Source organism: Sebastes fasciatus, chromosome 21 (genome assembly GCF_043250625.1).
Source record: "Sebastes fasciatus isolate fSebFas1 chromosome 21, fSebFas1.pri, whole genome shotgun sequence".
Classification (NCBI taxonomy): Eukaryota; Metazoa; Chordata; class Actinopteri; order Perciformes; family Sebastidae; genus Sebastes; species Sebastes fasciatus.
In genome coordinates, this window is record NC_133815.1 from 24765701 (window position 1) to 24784366 (window position 18666).

General features: G+C 42.5%; 1 protein-coding gene across 3 annotated transcripts in view; it reads left to right on the forward strand.

Moving 5' to 3' along the window:
• pde1ca (phosphodiesterase 1C, calmodulin-dependent a) overlaps positions 1–18666 on the forward strand; it is a 29087-nt gene that overhangs the window by 985 nt on the left and 9436 nt on the right. For 2 of the 3 annotated variants that reach the window (XM_074621965.1, XM_074621963.1), the window contains exons 2-12: positions 2763–2813; positions 4708–4867; positions 5761–5874; positions 7382–7564; positions 10422–10488; positions 11019–11135; positions 13429–13569; positions 14418–14518; positions 14632–14760; positions 16273–16374; positions 17315–17435. In XM_074621965.1, coding sequence (XP_074478066.1) covers positions 2763–2813; positions 4708–4867; positions 5761–5874; positions 7382–7564; positions 10422–10488; positions 11019–11135; positions 13429–13569; positions 14418–14518; positions 14632–14760; positions 16273–16374; positions 17315–17435 — 1286 coding nt within the window. The remainder of the gene's footprint in view (positions 1–2762; positions 2814–4707; positions 4868–5760; positions 5875–7381; positions 7565–10421; positions 10489–11018; positions 11136–13428; positions 13570–14417; positions 14519–14631; positions 14761–16272; positions 16375–17314; positions 17436–18666) is intronic. The other variant, XM_074621964.1, reaches the window with a different exon arrangement.

Below are 18666 nucleotides of genomic sequence, written 5' to 3' on the forward strand. Positions count from 1 at the left end.
TTTTTGTCCCTTTCCTGTTTCAACATGATAAATGCCCTGTGCTCAAAGCTGCTCCATAAAGAAATGGTTAACCCAGTTTGGTGAGGAAGATCTTGGCCTTTGCAAAGCCCTGACCTCAACCACATCCAACACCTTTTGGATGAACTTGAACAGCGACTGTGAGTCAGACCTGATCACCAACATCAGCGTTGGACCTCACTAATGCTCTCGTTTCTGAAATCTCTGCAGCCAGATTCAACGTCTGATGGAAAGCTTGAATACTACAGGCCATCTCTGTTGAGGTTAAAGCGGCGTTTCCTCAGAAGTTATCGTTGTACCACGCGGGTGTGCTTCCCCTTCCTACGTTGCCTGTTTTGGGAGACGGGAGTTTGGCATACGGATCATACGTCCTGTCCATCGCAGCTGGTGTTGAGTGATAGTTGTGGAGATACTCGGTAGGCTTCCTCCAGAATACTGATGTTTGGTCGAACCGTCTTCTCAGTTGGTCTCGAGGCTCTTCGGTATAGGCATCGCTGGTTATATTGTTCCAGGGCTTCGATATGTCTGCCGTAGGTAGTTCAGCACCATAGAAGAGTGAGGACAAAACTACTGCTTGATAGACAAGCAGCTTGGTTTTAGTCAGGATGTCCGGATCCTCAAAAACTTCCATGCCTCAGCCTTGTGAAAGCCCCACTAGCACATTTTATTCTCTGTTGTATCTCGGAGTCAATGTCTAACCCTGGTGGACAGGACGCTGCTGTAATATGGGAAGTAATCCACATTCTGGAGAGTAGGGGGAATGTTGTAACACTGTCAGTTTGACCCAATCAGAAAAGAGCTGTGGTGAGGTAATCAATATCGTACACATCCCATTTGCTTTTTGAGCTCACTGGAGAAAGCCGTATGTCCCTGTGAGCAACATTATGGATTGCATGACCACAGAGGTGCCTCTAATAGGTAGTATATTTATGACGGCTAGTTAGTAGTGCATCGCCTCACTGTTTTGAGCGATGCTCGTTCATGTCTATGTAGAGCGAGCACAAGCGCGAGCAACAGGACGCTGACTTTCGTTGACTTAATGGCCACAGGTGTTGCTGTTAACAAGCAATTTCTGATTCTTACAAACAGTCCCTTTAATATGTGATAGATTATGTGAAACAGGTGTTGTATTGCGCATGTGTGTTTTCTATGCAGTATGGGTATTTAAGATGGTGACTCTCTAAAATCACCAGAAGTCTGAGGAGGAGCCTAGTGCTCGAAAACATTACAGCACAATAAAAAATCTTTCTAACAGGGAGCTATTTGGTGTGCAGATCTATCTGTTTCATTCTGCTATATATCTTTGATCCAACACACCATCCTATCAGACACTTGATGTGCATGTCTTTGCATGTTTTACATGACTATATATGGCAACAGATGTATGATCTCCAGTTGCCCTGGGATCCAACAGTTTAATGGACATTGAGTGACAAATACTGGACATTACAATAGCCCACAAACCTACCCACCTCAGCTTTGTAGTGGCTAATGTTAGAGTTACACGTTAGTAAAAAAATATCATCTGAATATTTTACTGCAATTTGATTAGATTGGGAGGTGACATAAGATACATGTTACAGACACAGATACATGTTCACATTAGTAGAACAGGAGGCCATGTCATTGTACAGTGTGTGCCAGTGTTTACTGACTGCTGTCTCTATGGGAACCGAAAGAGATGGGAAATGACTGTGACATCATTTCCACTGGTGCAAATAAAGGCGTGTGTTGTCCGTTGTTAGGGTGCTGAGCTCAGGGAGTCATTATCACTAATGAAGTGGCTGTTCTTTATTTCCTCCTCGTTTTCCTGATTCCAGCCACACTCCCCATCCCCCCAAACACTTTCACACAATCATTTTCATCTGCTCTACAGAAGACAAATCTCACTTCAAAAATATAATTTAACTTTCAGAAAATACATATTAAATATGTGAAATTTCACATGCTTGATTGAACCAGATCCTGGTGTATGGGGACAACTGGGTTTATGAGGTCTTTTTACATACAACTCACAAACCGAGTCCAATACTGATCCAAGGGGACTAACAAACATCCATCCATCCATCCATCCATCCATTATATTTAACTTTTTTAAAACCTGGGGAGGGGTGTATTGTTAGGGGTCTTGGTGGTGGTGGTGGTATTTACGTACCATCCAGTGATAGGTTCTTGTACTCAAACTTGAATAACATGAACACAAATGGACATGAACACTTATCCTGTGTAAGGCCGACCCTTGGTGGCTGGATTGCAAGTATGATCCTTTCCAAGATATAGAGTTATATAGAGCAGGTCCCGGTTCTCAATGCCGTAATTCCAGCCAAGTGAGCCTGTCAAGTCACTTGAGGCATCAATGCTACAGGGGTCATAAAAATAAACCGTTCAAAATGTTATCTAAAATGAAGCTACAGAAGAGAATACGACACCTCATTATTAGTAAGCATTTCAACCTGCTACAGATCCATCCATGTGTTACGTGGTTTCAGGGTTAAAGGGGAACACCACCTTAATAAAGAACTCCAATCTGTTACCTCCATGGCCTGGGACAGTTCATTCAACATGTGTGAACATGAGCACCTCTCTCTCTCGAAGCCGAAGGAGTCAGTCTCAGACTGGTGATGTCATAGGGTTTACAGTCAGTCCTTACTACTACTATAGTAGGAGGCCTTTAAACAGTTGACTTACAGTATAATACCAATGAGAATGTGAAATGTAAGAAATTCAAATTCTTCTCTTTACAGTTGCCAATGAGGGGGGGGAAAGCAATCGCCGTCCGCTGGCCCGCCTAGCACGTGAGTTCGCCAAAGTTCACACTTTTTTTATTTCAAGTTATTGTCACGAGGTGTGTAATAGAGCTAGATGTGATGTGATGTGATGTGATGTGATGTGATGTGATGGTGCGGTTGAAGCAAGGGCATAGGTTTTTCGTTTCAACATATTTACCGGGAAGAGGAAAACCACAATTAACTGTAAACCCTTCTGATCAGTCCTAAAGCCTGGGACACACCAGGAACGTCAGGAGCGCGTGGCGGCTGCGTTACCTGTCGTTTTTTATTTCGGCGTCCGTGTTAACAGGTTAAAGCAGCCACACTGCACGCACGTCTCACGCACATCTCAGCTGCGTCTCTTCTAGAGAATAGAGGTCTCGCCTATTTTGATCTCACAGCAGCAACAAACAGTGAAGGTAATCTATTGACTGTATATTGTCATCATACCAGCAAGATTACTACAGTTTCGATGTCTATCTGTAGAATATGTTACGGAGATGAAAAAAAGTAAAGACTTATTTTTAAATCAACACTTCCTGCTTTCATTTCGAAATAAAAGCCCTCAAGCGTTTTTTCTATGGACAGAATTCCTTCATTTGTTAACACAAGGCTTTTATTCTGAAATATGTGCCGGACAGTGTTCTAGAACATGCAGTGACTTGGAGAGCTCCATGAATGAATATAGTGCGGAGTTTTAATGGTGGATTATTACTATTATTTACAAATTACCACACGTTTCTTAACATTTCCCAAAGTCCCAAACAGAGCAAAGCTGTCTCCAAGCGAGGGGGATGCAGAGACAGCCACACAGAGCTACCGGTCAGAGGAAAGACGCCACACTGCAGTCCAAACTATTTACAAGTCTAAATAACTGGAGGCTATAGTAAGTTAGCCTATGGACTGTCAGAAAAATGCTAAATCATGCACATATGACTCGAAGCAACCTATTCTATTGTGACTTAATTCTCAAAATCTCTATGATTATTATTTACTTTTATCTATATTACTCCGTCATAGCTGATAGCGTAGAATTCCACCTATTAGTTTATCCAGGCTGATCTCACAGAAATACGTGAAATGACCACGACCTCATTACGTGGTGGTGGCACATAATGAATTAAAATGATGTGGCGGCACCACGGAAACAACGCCAATAGAAAGTCAGTTAGGATCTTTTTTTGTGGTGGACACAAATTCCCAGGTTCAATAGAAATATGTTGTTTTCAAAGTCCAGGTAGAGAGGAGGTCAAGGTGGTTGGGGGGGTAGGGGCAAACACAGCACTCATGTCCGATGTGAATCAAGTCCACATTGAGTCATTTTAAATTACGTAGGCTAAGAAACTATGTAACAAACGTAGTTCTTTTCACCCAGCCTGTAATAGTGGGTGAACAAAAGGATCCATTTGTCCCATTTGTTAAAAATAACAAATTACGTACTGCCTAAAATGTTAGATTATTTCTGTGGTGGTGGCATTAAATGTGTTAAAATGACATAATGCGCTGTTAAGAGGTCATGGTCATCTGAGATGACATTGGGTTGATCCCCAGTCGTCCCCCAGTCCTCCCCAAGTCCTCCAGTCGTCCCCCAATCGTGCCCCAGTTCTCCCCCAGTCCTCCCCCAGTTGTCCCCCAGTCCTCCAGTCCTCCCCCAGTCCTTGCCCAGACTTTCCCCAGTCCTCCCCCAGTCCTCCCCAAGTCTTCCAGTCCTCCCCCAGTCATCCCTCCAGCAGTTCTTCAAAATTAAACCCCTCTGCTACTTTCATTATTTTTAGTGGTGGGGGTTGGCGGGGCAAATGCACGTGTTCTAAATACTGATGGGGGTGTGTCCCCTGTGCTCCCCTCCAATATCTACATCTATGGGTTGAAGATACATGGAAAAGCATTCACAGGATGTCTGTTTATATGAAATTTATTTCAGGCTCACGGTCCCAGAATGCACTCTGCACCGCCGTCACAGCCGCTGTTGGCATCATTGAACACAAAGGAACCGAGAGTGACCCGCGCAGTGTCGAGGAGATCCTGGCCGATGAGCTGCCGATCGCTGATGCTCCCGACGCCATGGAGAAGACTGCTATCAGGTCACACTCACACACAAACAACACATATACAGACACAAACCGTATCATGCTTTATATCTGCTCTAAATGAATCATCATCACATGCCATATGACATTGTGATGAAGGGAAATGTGTTGCAGCCTCCTGGGTGTAAAGCTCACAGTAGTGCTTTGAGCTGAATGCTAATCACAGAATGTGGCAATGCTAACATGAGGATGTTTAGCAGGACCAATGTTTGCCATTTTCACCATCGTAGTTAAGCACGTTATATGTGGAGGACCGAACCTGCCAAAATTAAAAATAGATGAATAAATAAATGAATTACTCAATAGATAAATAAATATATATATATATATATATATAAATGTAGCAAAAATGTAGCATTAAGTGTAGCAAAAATAAAATAAAAAAATAAATGCAGTCATTAATTAATTGATAAAATGTGACATGAATTGATATTTATTTCTGTTAATTTGCTTTTTTTTTTTTTTTTACCTTTGTATTAATTCCTTCATTTAATTCCTTTTCTGTTTAATTTCCACTTTTATTAATTCATGCATTTATTTTTATTCATGTATTTATTTTTAGGAATTTTTAAATGTATTCATTTATTTTTGTATTTATTTTAAATGTATGTATTTATTTATGTGTTTTAGCTTTTATTTATTCATGCTGTGATTTTCCCTGGCTCATTCTGGAGATAAGGACACAAGAGGGTATTCAGCAGGATATGTAATGGTAAAACACACGGTGAACGGGTTTTCTAAAAATGAGACACTCAAGATGTTAACATGGTGGATGAAAGGTTAAAGGTCAATGTAAGGGCCAGTCTGGTGCATTTCCTTCTCTTCCTGACATCAAGCATGTGGCTGTTTAAATGAAGTGGTGATGCTGATGTATGAGTGTGTTGCAGGTTGCGATGTCTTGTGAAGCAGCTGGAGAGGGGGGAGGCATCTGTGGTGGACCTGAAGAAAAACCTGGAATACGCCGCCTCAGTCCTTGAATATGTATACGTTGAAGAAACCAGGCAAGGAAATTTAAGCTCCCTTCTGCTTCTATCAAATCACACTTAAACGTGTACTGTGTCATACAAAACGTTTGTTTTAAGTTAAGAGATTTTAAAATTCTGCTCTTGAATGCTGCTCAGACCTGTCATGACTGGTCATCACATCGACCTTTGAGCAGTGGTGGAACAAGTATTCTGATTCTTTACTTCAGTAAATCTATTCCGCTGAAGTAGGAATCCACTTCAGTTTCCCGGAAATTTGGAACCAAAGCGATATGTTTACTGATATCAAAGGCTCTGTATGAGGAACTAGCGAACATTGAGGGTGTGTCAGCTGACGCAGAAGCTACCTCTGCAGTGAGAGTCTCCTTCTGCAAGTCAAGCTCGAGCTGACGTAGCCTCACGGCTTTGTCGGCCTCTATTTCAAGCTTCTTGACTTGCAGGTGGAAGTCAAGCTCTGCCTGACTTTCCTATGCATGTTTCTGAGTCTCACAGCCCTCCGCCTCGAAGACAATAGCCGGGGCTACTTTCGGCCCTAGCTCAGCCGCGGCACTGGGAGTTGGGGCCTCAGGTTGAGAACTACCCAGACCGCCATCATCCTGAACACTAGACTCTGTAGGCACCAACAAAACAATCACCCCCAACTCCACCAGTTTATTCACAACCAAAGCCTCAAGATCTTTCTTAACTAGCTGTTTGCATGCCAAGAAACCAAAGTGGCTAGCAATCGCTAACAGATCGTCCTTCCTACACACAGCCACTAAGTCACGTGGGATTTTTGAGAAACCGTTCCAAATTAAATGACATTCCACATCAGGTGCAAACAAACAATCACTAACAATTTAACAAGTGATTCACAAGAATAGTTAATATCCCGGACGAGCCCCCATTTATGTAAAAATTCTTCATTACAAGTAAAAGTCCTGCATTCCAAGTTTTACTAAAGTAAAAGCCCAGTACTTCAAGTACTATTCTGGCCAAAGCTAACCCCATTAAGTTTTCTGACTTGTACTGGATTGCGGTCAACTCGGGTGTGACATCATTCCCAGCTCTGACTTCTGGTCTCTGAGGTAAATTGAAAGCAGCGTCAATACACAAGAAAAGGAGGGAGGGACGAGAAATATAGCATCAGATTGATGTCATATGTCGCGAGCGTGATAAAACATGCTCACAAGCAGATTCAATTATTTCTCCCGCGCAGATATTAACTGTGCACTCGCACAACATACTGTAAGTCCTCGAGCACCAATTCAACAACTTTGAGTTGCACAGGCAGCTGTGAGCGAGAAACCAAACATAGACACAAAGACTGTATGTGTATATAATAGAACTAAACAGTGAGCGCACAGAGCAGGCACCACAAGAGAGAGAGAGAGAGAGAGAGAGAGAGAGAGATTCTGCTTAAGTCAAGGTCACACTGTACACGACTTTCAAAGTGGTCAGATCATTGCACTGTTCACACTACACGACACAAATTTGTACATTGTATGAGTTTTGGGGTCTTTTGTGACTGTGCCTCTCCCTGCAGGCGGCTGGTGGATCCAGAGGATGAGCTGAGTGACATCCAGTCAGACTCGGTTCCGTCCGAGGTTCGGGACTGGCTGGCTTCCACTTTTACCCGGCAGAGAGGTCTGATGCTGCGCCGTAACGAAGATAAGCCACGCTTCCGTAGCATCGTCCATGCAGTGCAGGCTGGCATTTTTGTGGAAAGGTTTGGTTGACTTGATGTAACAGTCCTATGGGATTCTTGGCCCTTAATAATGATTTAAAGGTCACATATTATACTCCATTTAAACTAGTTATTATAGGTCTCAGACACCTCCAAACCATGTCTCTGAAGTTTTTTTTTCAAAAAAACAATCAGATCATGCATTCCAGCATGTCTCTATAACCTCTGTTTCAGCCCATTTCCAAAAGTGCTGATTTCTGTGTCTGTAGCCTCTGTCTCCTCCCACTCTGCTCTGATTGGTCAGCGTTTTCTGTCAATCAAACGTCCTCAACAACACAGCGTCACCCTCCCCGCCCCCCTCGCGGCCTGAGAGCAGGGAGAGAGAGGAGCTAGAATAGAGCTTATAAACCACTTTAAAGTTTATAAACCAGAAACTTCACCCAGCGCACGTTACCGGAGGAATCTGATCAGAAATCGGCGACACATGATGAACATCTGCGGTCCAGATTCCAGGTTTTCCTGACGGTTTCTCTCAGGTAAATAATACTATTTATATCTCTGTTAGTTAGCTCAGTGTTTACCTCATGCATCAACTCTGTAAACCGTAAACATACACTCTGTTTTACGTTTGACTTTACAGATCCATCTGTGAGAAATGACCGACAGAATCATCCCAGAGGAGAGCAGACAGCTGAGAGCAGACAGCTGTGGGCAGATGGGAGATACAGAGCTAACCCGTTAGCATGTAGCTAACCCGTTAGCATGTAGCTACATGCTAACGGGTTAGCTACATGCTACCGCTATGACACGGTGTGTAAACACAGCGACCATCAGGGTGGAAAATAGAAGATGTGAAACAGTAGTCAGTTCATTATTTCTGCTAAAAGATAAATGTATGGAAGATCAGAGTAATGGTATATTATTTACAGTAGTAGCTGTCTCTGTGTTACCATGACTACAGACCACCGGAGCTTAGCTTACCATAGTTTACCAGAGCTGAAGACTTTCTCCTGTACCATGTTAACATAACTAACTAACAGGTGAGATGATTACAAATGCTGTGAATAATTAATATTGTCATCTGTCAACTCAAATAAAGTTTGACTGTGAAACAGAAATGTGTTGTGTTGCTTACAAGTCACTATTTACTACCTGTAATCTGCTACATGCATGACATCAAATATATATAATATATAAATATCATCTGTTTAAACAGTGTAATTACATAAAGCCTTTGTGAAAGAACATGTTATATTTAGATGATGGGAGTACATGAAGCCTGTTCTGCTGGTTCTTGCAGACTAACTGTAGGAGCTACTTTGCTCAAGTTCGGTTGAGGAGGAGAGACAGTGACGCGCTGTGGGCCGGGGTCAGCTACTGAAGGTTCTCTCTGGTTCGACCAGGAAACCCTCACGTGACTTGCATTCTCTAATGACGTCAGAATACAAGGAAAAAAGCGAATTTTTTTTCTGCACCCATTTCCGGACAAACGGAGGAGGAGAAAAAGAGAGAGGATGGTCTTTTATGATACTATGGTGGCCTGTAGACACACTGGGGACAGATATTGATGTTTAAAAGACATGGAAAAGTGCATTTTGCATAATAGGTGACCTTTAAAGGGACTGTTTGTAAGAATCAGAAATTGCTTGTTAACAGCGACACCAGTGGCCGTTAAGTCAACGAAAGTCAACGAAAGTCAGCGTCCTGTTGCTCGCGCTTGTGCTCGCTCTATATAGACATGAACGAGCATCGCTCAAAACAGTGAGGCGACACTCGTCAGCTAAAACCACAATATCAATCTATATTTCAGCTGCTTGGCAATAATGTTAGCTGACCAGACGAAGGTCTCTCCATGAATCAATGCTGATCCTAGTGTTGGCTTTTCCTGCCTCAGCCTCCCGACTGCGGCCGGAGGGAACAGGGGAGACACCGGAGTTTTGGTCGGAGACGTTTCTCAAGACACGGGAAACCTCTGTTGGTCTGGAGGAGCTGCAGCAGTTATTTCTGTACAAACTAGATATTCTCAGAGCTAAACTAACTCTTCTGCAGTGTGTAGTGTGCACGCATGCACATGAGAGGTGGAGCGAAAGAGCGCGAAAGAGCGCGGTGTGTGAGTGAAAGCAGTTGGGCAGAGGAGCAGAGGAGCAGAGTACAGCAGAGACTCCGACCCTGGAGACCAAAGCTACGGTCTAAAAATGGAAATTAATAACTGTTTTTTGTTTACATTTTCATTTTTATTTATCATTACTGTAGATCTTTGGTACGACGGAGTATTAGGACCACATTGAGGGAAAAAAAATAAATCTGAGATTTCGAGAATAAAGTAAGAACTTTAAGAGAAAAAAAAGTCTTAGTACTATGAGAACAAAGTCATAATATTATAAAGTAGTAATTTTAAGTGTTATTTTCTTTTTTTCTCGTAAAGTTATGACTTTATTCTCGTAATATTATGACTTTATTTTGGAAATCTCAGATTGTTTTCCCTCAATGTGGCTCTAATACGCCGAAGTACATTTGCACTTTGGCCCTCACTGCATTAGACTTATATACTATATACTTAGACTATAAACTGTGTTACCTTCATCACAATGCTCAAATGTTTTGAGGCTCAAGACAGATTTTTTCTTTTTTTTTTGCCTAAAATGGCTCTTTTGATAGTAAAAGTTGCTGACCCCTGACCTAGACTCACTGCCAACTTTATAAGCTGTTATTAATGTAGAAACGGAAGACAGGAGATATAGTGGATCAAACTTGATTCGTGAAACTTTTTTGAGAGTTTTCTCTTTTATTATTTTAGAAATATGATATGACACAATTCCAAGAAATATTTTGTTTAAAGAAAACAGAACAGAAAGAAGCTCTTGTTCTGACGTTGTGTTGTGCTATGTGTCTCTGACAGGATGTACAGACGGACCTCCAACATGGCTGGTCTTAATTATCCCCCAAATGTCATCACTACACTCAAGGTATTAATGTGTGTATGCATGTTTGTTTGTGTATAGTGAAAAGAAGAGGAGGAGAGGAGAGGAGAGGAGAGGAGAGGAGAGGAGAGGAGAGGAGAGGAGAGGTTTTCAGAATCCCTTTATTTAACAATTGCAGGGAAAGAGAAACCAGATCACTGCTCCTCCAGAACCGGTACCAAATCCACACTGCCGGCACAAATCGTACACAGTATTTATATATATATATTTTTTAATTATTATTTATGAAGCAGCAACAATTGCACACACATCTATAGCTTTTTGCAGGTGTAGGATAACAATAATCTGCACTGAAGAACTAGAAAAATACCCACACACTGCTATCATGTTTCCAGTTCTTTTATAATTATACATGCAAATGAAAAAATTTTGAGTAAAATGACAAGGGTATTTCTATGTTTTATTACATCTTCTTATCTATGACACCTTTAAAAAAACAAAACAAGGATTAAAATAAAGCAATTAAGAGCTGAACAGGGATATTGATGAAACCTGTTTGTATTTATCTGTTCCAGCTTGTGGACACGTGGTCCTTTGACGTGTTCGCTCTGAATGATGCTAGCGGAGACCACGCTCTGAAATTTGTCTTCTATGATCTTCTCACCAGATATGACTTGATCAATCGTTTCAAGGTATGCCAACAAACTTCCGTTTGCCTTTAATAACTTTTATTGATAAAGGGAAATTGAAACTCCTCCTCAATGGAGTCAAAGGAGAAAAGAGACTAGATGTTGCGGAATGGTTTGACCTTTAACAATATAAATGTACCAAACATGAGGCTGAACTGCAAGGTCTTCATTCTGTGGAGGTATCTCCAAGTTTGTCTAGAAAAAAAGTATGAGCCAGTGGCTCAAGGCTACATTAGCCGCTACTAGCAAAACACACCCAATCTGTAACCAAATATTGCATTGTGGGTAATGTAGGTTTTGACAAAGAAGGTCAAAAAGTGGACTATAAAAGACGACATCTCCGGTTCTGCTGCATCAATTTGATCCTTTTTTTAAACAGTCCGTTGTGAGTCCAACCATGTTATAAGCAGGGGTGCACATCCATTCTGTCACAGTGAGTCTGTCAAGTTGCAAGGGGGACCTCATATTTCTTTAGAACGGTGCACATCCTTGTGTTACCAAAATGATGGAGGTCTTGCATTTCCTGAGGCCAAGTTCAAGGATCAAAAATTTTAATTAAAGCTGAAAGCAGCGATGAATGGGCCCTCACACCTTCCTGCGCGTAGGGGGTACTGGCGGGACACCGATCGATGCGACCAGGCACAATGAAACCGGAACTCTGATGAGTGCAATGACGCCTGTCACAAGACTCTACGACAAACGGTTCATGAGTTATGAAAGGGGGCGTGGCTAACGTCTTGGGGCGGGGCTATGAGTCTATTTTTGCACTTTTCCATCATGCCTGAGAAATTTGGGGCAGATCGGACTATGTACAGTGGAGTTACAACAACTTTCTGTTCATGGCGAATGGCTCAAAATGGCCGCCACACCACGGTCAGGTCGTTCAGTGAAAACTCACCATTTGAATGAATTTTTATCTTAGGTCTTAAGATGGTCCTGACCAAATTTCAAGTCGTTCTGATTAAATCTGTAGGAGGAGTTTGTTAAAGTGCACGGCCTATAAAACGCAAAAAACGAGTGAAAATCGCACATTAAATTAAAAATTGCTGACTTCCTGTTGAGTTTTGGGCATACCTCCAAGAGCCTTTTTTGTGCGTCTCCGCATGTTACATATGTCTGCCAAATTTCAGTATGTAGGTGAAACCAGAGCAAGGGGCTCAATTTTTCCAACTTTCTAGAGGGCGCTAGCGGAACTTTTTTGCAACACCCAAGCCTGAGACCCTTAAAATATCACATTTTTCACCGCGTCTGATAAGTGTGCCAAGTTTAACAACTTTTGGAGCATTGCAAAAACCTCAAGCATTTTGGCAAATTTTTCTTGAGCGCTACCCACAAAATCAGCTGTGCTGCTCATCCCACAAATGCATGATCCTTAAATTGTAAAATTGTAAAATTTATATTCTATGTAAAAAGAGTGAAATAATCGACCAATCACAAATTTCCAAACTTTGTTTTCCGAGTTTATTACACTGAGCTTTCTGTTGTTCTTCATTCAACTTGTTTTGCCATCAGCCATAGCCAGTGGCTGACTGGGTTTTTCAGCTTGACTAGCTTGTTTGTAAGCAAAAGCTCGTGCCACATTTGTGTGGTCCCCCACTCTTTTCGTGTTCATCAAATAATAGATAGTTGAAATTCTTTGAGCCTGTATGAAACACACCTGTTGTGTCTGCCTGTCATTTCGGTGTGCTCATCATTGGCTTCAACACAGATCTTGGAGCCACTTTTCAGAAAAAAATGTCTTTTCTTCTGCTCAGGTTCGGTTTGACGTTTGTTTGTAGGTGGCTGGACGTCGAAATAGACGCTTCGTTTAATGTCTGTTGTTTTTTTTATCTCTCACAGTAGGCTGCGTCATCGGTTCAAGAAAAGTGTGTTGACAAGAAACGATTTGCAGTTGCTGTCTTGAACCCAAATGAGTGTTCTAAAACAATTGACGGTACACATTTCTGATTTTTATCCCGCATGCGTACCTGCATACCTGTTATGTGCACCCCTGGTTATAGGAATGCAATGTAAAAAAATTGGTTGAGAACTCTTTAACAAGTCTCACTTCATGGACTCAGACAAGGTCAAATATTTATTGAAATAATATTCAGGGCAAGACCTGTTGTTGTATTGCACTTTTTGTGAGCTTGTGAAGAAAAGTCTGAATGGGATGTTTGGGAATTAATTCATAGTTTTGGCCTACAAAATTTGGACTAATCTGGAATTATCCTTCAAGTGATGTAACTGTGGTTAACTTACATTAACACTGCAGTATTTGTCATTATGCTTCATTGTTGTGTTTCCTCTATTGCAGGTCCCTATTTCTGCTCTCATATCATTCATGGACTCGTTGGAGGTGGGCTACAGCAAACACAAGAATCCTTACCACAACCTGATGCATGCTGCTGATGTCACACAGACCATCCATTACCTGCTCCTCAAAACTGGCATGGTGGTAAGTCATATGTTGAGTTAATGCAAAATGTAATGCACCTTTCTAACAGCCCGGACACACCTGGAACATCAGGAGCGCGTGGCTGCTGCGTGGCCTGGTGGCTGCGTGATACACGCGTTGGCCGTTCACACCACCTGCATTTCAGCTACGTGTCTGCTGTGTTTCTGCTGCTTCAGCTGCTGCTGTCAGCCCTTTCTTTCTAAATAGAGTTTGTCTTTTAATAGCCATTTCATTTCATTATAAATATCATTTATATTTATTTTAGACTGAGAAAGGTTAAGAAACGTGTGGTAATTTGTAAATAACAGTAATAATCCACAATTAAAACTCTGTACTATATTCATTCATTGAGCTCTCCAAGTCACTGCACGTTCTAGAACACTGTCCGGCACATATTTCAGAATAAAAGCCTTGTGTTAACAAATGAAGGAATTCTGTCCACAGAAAAAACGCTTGAGGGCTTTTATTTTGAAATGAAAGCAGTAAGTGTTGATGTAAACCCCATACTTTATCAATTCATGGAGCTCTCCAAGTCACTGCATGTTCCACAGCACTGACTGCTCATATTTCAGAATAAAAGCCTCGTGTTAACAAATGAAGGAATTCTGTCCATAGAAAAAAACGCTTGAGACAGGACATGAACAGCGGTCTCCTAGGTGAAAATCTGTGTTTGTTTGACCTGTCCAACCTGCCCTCTGTCCCGTCATACATCAGTTGCTCTCTGGCTGTCTAATAATGACGCGGATACATTTACATTATAGGGTTAGTTGAAAAAAGTAGAAAAAATACACATTTCTCTCTCTCTCTCTCTCCCCCCACCCCTCTCTCTCTCTCTCTCTCTCCATCAGCACTGGCTAACTGAGTTGGAGATCTTTGCCATAATTTTTGCAGCTGCCATCCATGACTATGAACATACAGGAACCACGAATAACTTCCATATTCAGACCAGGTAATGTCCATGCAGCATCATTTAAATCACTACAGTTGCTGAGGACTATCAGGGGTCGTATGAGCCATAATTCATTCTGCCTTATGATTAATGTAGCTGTGTGGGATTTGCAGGTCAGACACAGCCATGTTGTACAATGACCGAGCTGTTCTGGAGAACTACCACGTCAGCGCTGCTTATCGCCTTCTACAGGGTGATGATGACATGAACATCCTTTCTAATCTTTCCAAAGATGACTGGAGGTGAGAGGAGACAGCTGAGATTGACATGTCATTGTTTTCACGGGTGTTTCAATTTGATAATTTACGTTCAAAATACAATGGACACCAGTGGTGAAACACCAGACAGGTAACGGTTGGCCAGAAGTGCTGCAGCTGTGGCGGTCGTCAAAGCAAAAACCCGGCTGTGGGAGGAGTTCGGATAGACCATGGAGAAGGACTTTAGGTTGGCCTCAGTCCTCTGAGTGTAAAGCGGTCGGGATGAGAGTCAGTACCTCCAAGTCTGAGGCCATGGTGCTCTGCCGGAAACCGGTGGATTGTGCCGGTTGGGAGTGAGTCTTTGCCCCAAGCGAGGGAGTTCAAGTATCTTGGGGTCTTATTCATGAGTGTTGGGAACAATGGAGCGGGAGATGGACGGGTGGTTTGGTGCGGTATCTGCAGTTGTGCAGGCGCTGTACCGGACCGTTGTGGTGAAGAGGGAGCTGACCTGGAAGGCGAAGCTCTTGATTTACCAGTCCATCTACGTGGTGAATGGGGTGGAGGAGGGTTGCATTGATCTCATTCATCGATCAAATGACAGCTGGCAGCATCACTGAAAATTTGAATAACCGCAGCCGGCCAATCAGGATGTGCCTACCCGAATACATGCGGACCCCACAGTATGTAAGGCAGCACACAGCGCTGTCTGCTATCCTATACCCTCTTCTGCAAACGGCCTCTTGGTAGAGGGCCCCGCCTCTGGTAAGGCAGCGGACTGAACTCCACCCCACCTATTGATGTACACCACCTTGGTGCGGTTTTCGGTTCTCACCAACACGTGCCTCCCCGCGTATCAGGGGCCTAAAGTGTTGGAGGACCAAGAACACTGCCTGTAGCTTAAAGAGGTTGATGTGTGGCCCTGCATCAGGGGCCACTCATCACGCTCTCCCCCAGCAGGTCCCTTCCCACCCATCCATGAACACCGTAGCGTAGGAGGTCACTCGTCCCAGCGGTGTTCCCTGCAACAGGTGTTGTGGGTCCCCAGTATCGCAGGTCATCCTGTACTGAGGGGGGAATGGTAACCAAGTGTTGCTTGTGCTTCCTGGTATCCAAGTGAAAATTGTCAAACCAACTCTGCTGGAGGCTAGGAGCCCCAGCGGTACCACACTGGATGGGCAGCTGCCACAAACCCCAGCGCCTGCATGCCGGTCAACGCCGTCACCGTTGCAAACTACTCTAGCCTACTGTGGCTAGAGACAACACACGGCCCGTGGCCGTTGCAACACCTTGAGTCAGATTAGTAATTTGGCTGATGTTGCGGTCCAAAATATCAGAGGGCGAAGCCTGTGTAAGTTAGAACTGAACGAGTGAACGGCCTCAGTCAGCTGACTGAGTTGGAAGCGGGGAAAGCGGAGACAGAGAGAATAAATAGAGTCGGTGTGAAGAAAGTCCAATTCCTGATTGAACTTTTGCTGAGCTTCATTTTAATTCATTCTGAAGGGAACATGACTGTTTATGGTAATACATCCAATAGCTGTTGAGATATTTCACTTTCAGAGAACTGCGGACACTGGTGGTGGAGATGGTTTTGGCCACAGACATGTCTTGCCACTTCCAGCAGATCAAAGCCATGAAGAGCCTCCTACAGCAGCCTGAGGCGTGAGTAGTGGCAATTCACCAAAGCATAAACCTATGGAGCCCAGGAGTGGCCATTGAGAGAAAAAAATAATCTATGTTGAGGCCACAATTTAATAATTTGTGTGCACGAGATAAAATTTGTGGCCTCAATTTAATTAAAACATTCTCACGTTTTAGTTAATTTGAGCGCTCGAGATAAGTGTATATACAGAGAACCAGCACAGCATCCCCGCTGCAGTCTCTAACTGGAGTGATGTTAAGCACGGCAGATATGCTGGTTACATTTTGTGCAACCAGCATCAGACTGTTATAAAATAACCACAGAACCCCGCCCCCCTTTTATAATTATTTCAGATATTACTACAGTAAAAATTTAGAGGGGTTGTTTTAGCTGAATACAACCTGACTTAAATTGCAGTGACTTTTTCTTTTTGTCGAGTGAAAATTGTCCTTGCCTGAAAGAAATTATTCTTTGGCCCTCTAAATATCGCCTTGATTATATGTTTGAATATAATATATGACCAACACAGACATATCTGCGCTTTAACTTCAAATGTCACCTTTAATTTAAAGCTATGGTGGGTAATGCATTTTAGAAACATTTTTGTTTTATTGTTGACATTCTCTTTACATACCAACGGCAATCAATAAATCAAATGCACTGACGAAACCAATATAAAACAATGTATGTGGCTGTCACAGGACATTAACTCATGATTGGGCTACCTGCCTGTCTACCGACCTACCCGCCCACCAAAGTACCAAAGCCACTTATAATAATTGCAATCAACCATGCGGGTACAACAACACAAATTGTAAGAATCATTCAAGAACATCAACTTCATCAAGCAAAATGATATACATGAGCTACACAAGCGAGTGCTTTTCTTACACAGCTGGGCAGCAGCATGTTGTGTCATTGACAGCAGCCCGGCAGTGCCTGACTGGACTGTATTTGCAGGATTGACAAAGCAAAGGCCTTATCCCTGCTGCTGCACACTGCCGACATCAGCCACCCTGCCAAACGCTGGGACCTCCACCAACGCTGGACTACATCCCTGCTGGAGGAGTTCTTCAGACAGGTAGGCCCAGTTCCAAACCACCCCCTCCAGCCTCTCCCTTCCCACTTCCACTCCGTTTGCGCGTTCGCGTGGAGGGTCCGCCATATTAAGTTGCATTCCAAACCAATTCACGGGGAGTGGAAGTGGGTTATGAAACCCTGCAACAGCGAGTCTGCATCGATGCCGACTAACCAGCTGCCCTCACTGACGACGTGCAACGCTGTTTAGTGTTCGTCATGGAACACGATCCAATGTCAGTTCCGTGCAACTACCTGTACAAATATTTACTGTAAACTACTCAAACTAAGAGGCGTTTAATTTATTCTCCTTTATTGTCATACAGAGTTCAACAACATAAAGTAAATAGATTGTATTTAGGATCAAATATACCCTTGTCTAGACTAGACAACAGTAGAGATGTTCATTAGATTGTAAATTGTTGTATATTGTATGTATACAGTATGTATACAGTATAAACATGTGTATATATAAAACACAACATATATGTATTATTTTTACCCCTATCAGGAGTTATAACCCCATCATTTATTATATCTTTAACTGTGCAATACTGATTTAACAGTGCAATAATTTGGTGCAGTAATTCAGCTGTGCAATAATCTCGTTTACTCCGGCATTAACACTGCATTTATTTATACAGAACATGTAAACTTGCATTCTTATAAATTCATGCATTTATATTATTTGCATAGATCTTATTTTTCAGCATTATTATTTGCATTGTATATATTTCTTATTTATATTTTCTTATGATTTCTCTATTTTTATATATTTATATTTATATTCTAGAATGGGAGCAAAACGTAACTCAATTCCACCCCACCCCCCAGAGATCAATAAAGTATTTCTGATTCTGATATTTATTTCCTTACCGGAGAGAAAGAAGTTCGTCCCGAAGTAGCTGCTGTATTAATCCCCTCCACTTTACAGAAGGGAGCTTCATTGAGCTGTGAGTGTGACTACAAACAGAGTTCACTCCACCACGGAGTGGGAGGGTGGAGGGGCCGGAGCTGCTCTCTACCTACTGCAAGACCCAGGGCATTATGGCAAACGCCTGGCTTGCGCCTGATCAAAGAGCTGATTGGCTCTTAGTTTTGACAGCAAACACCACGTGTTGTAGAAAGTCTCAACTTTCTGTGTATTTAACACTAGATTGTAGGATATTAGTCTCATGTTGTGCAATGAAGGTTTCATCTGTTAACAAACACATCTTGTGTGGTTGATAATAATA